The sequence below is a fragment of the Coffea eugenioides genome, unplaced genomic scaffold (assembly GCF_003713205.1).
Source record: "Coffea eugenioides isolate CCC68of unplaced genomic scaffold, Ceug_1.0 ScVebR1_18;HRSCAF=85, whole genome shotgun sequence".
NCBI lineage: Eukaryota > Viridiplantae > Streptophyta > Magnoliopsida > Gentianales > Rubiaceae > Coffea > Coffea eugenioides.
This window is the reverse complement of record NW_020862338.1, coordinates 635,215-639,373: the sequence shown is the minus strand read 5'-3', so window position 1 is coordinate 639,373 and position 4,159 is coordinate 635,215. Positions and strand designations below refer to the sequence as shown.

Below are 4,159 nucleotides of genomic sequence, written 5' to 3'. Positions count from 1 at the left end.
CTTGGACGTCCATGTCAGCGGTGATAATTGGTGATGAAATTTCGATTATGTATTTAGGCTCAAAAGATAGCAATCAATTGGTAGACAAATAAAGGTATTTACTTGGGAAAAAAGTCCAAGCTGTGGATAGTTGAAGTATGAACAAATATTTTCAATGAGACAATGAACGAAGATCAAACACTAATGAAATGGAAGACTCTAATTGGGCAAGCAGTTTGAATTCCAAATAAGTGTACATAAGATTTACTCTAAAATTATCACTTTGGATAAAGTGTGCTGCTGGTTACTATACTTTGTCAAAATCTAGATCTCATCACTATACCATTTTTCGTATCAATTTTCCCCTAAAGAAACTCCTGAAAGTCTATTGGCTATGGATGGTTTATTTTCACACACAATACATACTCAGCAGCTCACTTTCCACTACACAGCTGCCACAACAACCTTTTTATTTTTTCCTCCTTTTTTAAGCTGCCACGACAACTTGGTTTACGCAGAAACTTGATCCTCTAACTAAGCTGCCATATTGATCATATTATCTTCTGCTGATGCCTGATAGTACTATACTGTAGGAAAAGGAGGCACTGTAGTCTGCATTTAACAGGAGGCAAGAATAATGTAACATCACTCAGATTCTACATATCTGCTGCATCTATTAATTTAACAGAAAAGGAAAAATGAAAAAAAAAAGATTCATATGGCCACGTTTACTCACAAAGATCTTACTCATATGATGCACCAGTTGATAACAACCTGGTAATAAAGAGCATTGTTGGCCTAAATTGAGGATCAACATGTAGACAAGCTCTTACTAGTTTGAGAACGGATTTCAGACTCCTTTCAATTTCTTGACTGGGGTACAGAAGTCTTTGGTCGAGCAAGTCTTTCAGTTCTATGTTTTCAGGCTTTGAAGACATTAGATAAGCAATCAAGTCACCAGGATGCTTTCCTTTGATTACTTCCATTGTCAGGACCCCAAAGCTATAAACATCACACTTTTCAGTTACTTTCATTGTGTAGGAAAATTCTGCAAGGTACAAATGGAAAATCATGTTGTGACAACATGTGATCATACCTGAATTTAACAGCTAAAAAAATTGATGCAAGAAAAAAACATTTATTACCTGGTGCAACATATCCATATGTGCCTGCAAGAGAACTCCAATTAGATGAATCTATTTTCAGAAACTTAGAAGTACCAAAATCAGAAATGTGAGCCTCATATTCTGGATCAAGCAAAATGTTGTTGCTTGATAAGTCTCGATGTACAATTGCGGGTGAACAATCATGATGCATGTAAGATAAAGCATGAGCTATGCCTTTGATGATTTTCAACCTCTTCTGCCAGTCTAACTCCATAGCTTCTTCTTCCATGCTCAAAATTTTTGCCAAGCTTCGTCTTTCAAGGTACTCATAAACCAAAAATGAGTGCCGAGAATTTGAGCAGAAGCCAAAGAGTTTCACAATGTTTCGATGCTTGATTTCTGTCAAGGCCTTTATCTCATTCAAGAAACTTCTATGCATCGCCATCTGAGGCACGTGGTGAAGCTTCTTTACTGCTATCACATCGCCTGATGGAAGCTCTGCTCTATAAACACTTCCATAACCCCCTTTCCCAATGCAAAATATGTCATTGAACTCTTCTGTAGCCATTACTATTTCTTTATACAATGCTTTCCCGTCATAAGAACATACAGAAAAAAAATTTCCCTTCTTCATATCCATATCTTCTGTTCCTGAACTTTTTCTCCATTGATCATGCAATCTGAGACCACCATAGAATGCACAAAGAAGTAGGAATGATCCCAGAAGAGGACATAAAATTGTGACAAGAAGTTTCTTCTGCTTATCCTTGACATGCTTTTTAATCAACGGGGAACTTCCACAAGCTGGTAACCCTGTAATATTGCCGCATAGACCTTTATTTCCCTGTACTTCCTCTATGGTTAAATTCATAAAGGCTCTACCACTTGGAATTGGACCCTCTAAATTATTGAATGAAATATTAATGTGCAATAAACCAGGCAATTTTACCAAAGCCTTTGGGATTACACCAGAGAGGTTATTGTGTGAGAGATCCAATGTTCCCAGATTTTGCAAACTTTGGAACTCAGATGGTATCTCTCCTGTGAAGAAATTTCGACTCAAATCCAGTTCAGAAAGTTGGGTCAACTTCCCAATTTGGAATGGAATCTTTTGGGTGAAAATGTTGTTGCTCAAGTTCATGTGAAACAAGTACCTCAAATCTCCCAAATGTTCTGGAATAGGTCCATTAAAGGAGTTTGTGGACAGGTCTACATAAAGAAGTTTTGTTAGCATTCCCAACTCCTGAGGCATACTGCCAGTGAGTTGGTTGTCATGCAAATATAGATTAAGCATAGAAGCCAACTTCCCAACTCCTCTTGGTATCTCCCCAGATAAATAATTTGAAGAAAGATCAAGCGCTTGTAATTTAGTTAAAGTTCCAATTTCTGGAGGTATACCACCTGTGATGTTGTTCTTTCCAACCATCAGGGCCGTCAAGATTTTGCATTTTCCCCAGTTGCTAGAGAGTTCCCCATAGAATTCGTTGTCCCGCAGATCTATGAAATCCAGGAAAGGATAGATGCCAAACATTTCCGACAAGTTACCATAGAAATGGTTCCCATTGAAGCGGGCCCTAATTAAGCTTGAGCAATTTTTCAAGCATCTAGGGATTGGACCTGTAAGCATGTTCTCAGATACAGTAATAATTTGGAGGGTTCCATTTTGACATAGTAGATCTGGCAATGGACCAGAAAACCGATTTTGATCCAAATCCAAAACTACCAACTTTTTCAGGTTTCCAAGCTCTTCTGGAATTGTACCAGAAAATTGGTTCTCTCGGAGATGCAATTCATTTAAGTTACTCAAATTACCAATTGAAACAGGAATAGAACCATTAAGTTGGTTCTCACCTACTTCCATTTTGGTAAGGAATTTGAGACCACCCACAATTCTCCCCTTTTCTGTTGCTCTCCCTTTTTTATCTCCAGTCGCTTCTCCTCTCTTTTCTCTCAGACTTCCGCCGCCTGCTAAACTCTAGAGCTCTCTGCTAAAACCTCCTCATTCTCTTAGCCGCATTCCCTTTCTTTTTATATCAGATGGCCGACCCTCAAAACCCTGATATCAAGGGCCCTCATAAACTTCATTTCACTCTCTTTGTCGTGGCCATCCGATTGATTTTTATTGATCATCCTTGATTGCGGATGAAGACCAGGTGGGACGAAAGAAATGATCAAACGGTGGAGAAAAACAATAGGGAGAAATGAAGGAAATCCGTGGCTAAGGAGCTAGAAAATTTTATCTGCGTTTTTGCAGAAAAAACATGAGGAAGGGTTTTGATGCAATGCTTCTCATGGTCCGTGAGCCTGTCCCCTCTTTTTACCATTTCCGTCATTTTCATCATTTTTTTTATTTTTTTATTATTATTTGTTTTGTGTTTTGCTCTTTTCTTTTTCTTTAAACAAACAAAATTAAATAAATAAGAACGAATGCTAATAATAATGCAAGAAATAGAATTAAAAACTAAAAGTTAAAATAAAGTTAAAATGGAATTTGAGAAAAAATTGGTGTCTAAAGTTTGCCCCTCTTTGTCTGAGTTTTGAAAAAATTTGAGACAAAGAAGTAGACACCAAATACTTACCTGTGGTTATCCGGCTGCAAACTAGTCAAACGACTGACGTTTTTGGAATGAGGACCGACCTGAAACAGGAATTAAAAACAGGACTGACCCGGGACGAGAATTGAAAATCGGGACTGACCCGAGACAGGAATTTGAAATCGGGACCGACCTGAGAAAAGAATTTAAAATAGGGACTGACCCGAGACAGGAATTTGAAATCGGGACTGACTCGAACAAAAATTTAAATATAGGACTGACTCGAACAAAATTTAAATCATGGGACTGACCCGAACAAAAATTTAAATCATGGGACTGACCCGAATAAAATTTAAATCATGGGACTGACACGAACAAAATTTAAATCATGGGCTGACCCGAACCAAATTTGAAATCATGGGACTGACCCGAACAAACTTTAAATCATGGTACTGACCCGAACAAAATTTAAATCATGGGACTGACCCGAACAAACTTTAAATCATGGGACTGACCCGAACAAAATTTAAATCATGGGTG

At 37.9% G+C, this 4,159-nt stretch overlaps 1 protein-coding gene across 1 annotated transcript; it reads right to left on the bottom strand.

Annotated features, from left to right (window-relative positions):
* Positions 1-722: 722 nt before the first annotated feature.
* LOC113756007 (MDIS1-interacting receptor like kinase 2-like) lies at positions 723-2,946 on the bottom strand. The gene is made up of 2 exons (XM_027299833.1): positions 1,125-2,946; positions 723-1,027 (listed from the first exon to the last, which is right to left on the bottom strand). The coding sequence occupies exons 1-2, from the start codon at positions 2,944-2,946 to the stop codon at positions 723-725; spliced, it is 2,127 nt and encodes a 708-aa protein (XP_027155634.1).
* Between the last annotated feature and the right edge of the window lie 1,213 nt (positions 2,947-4,159).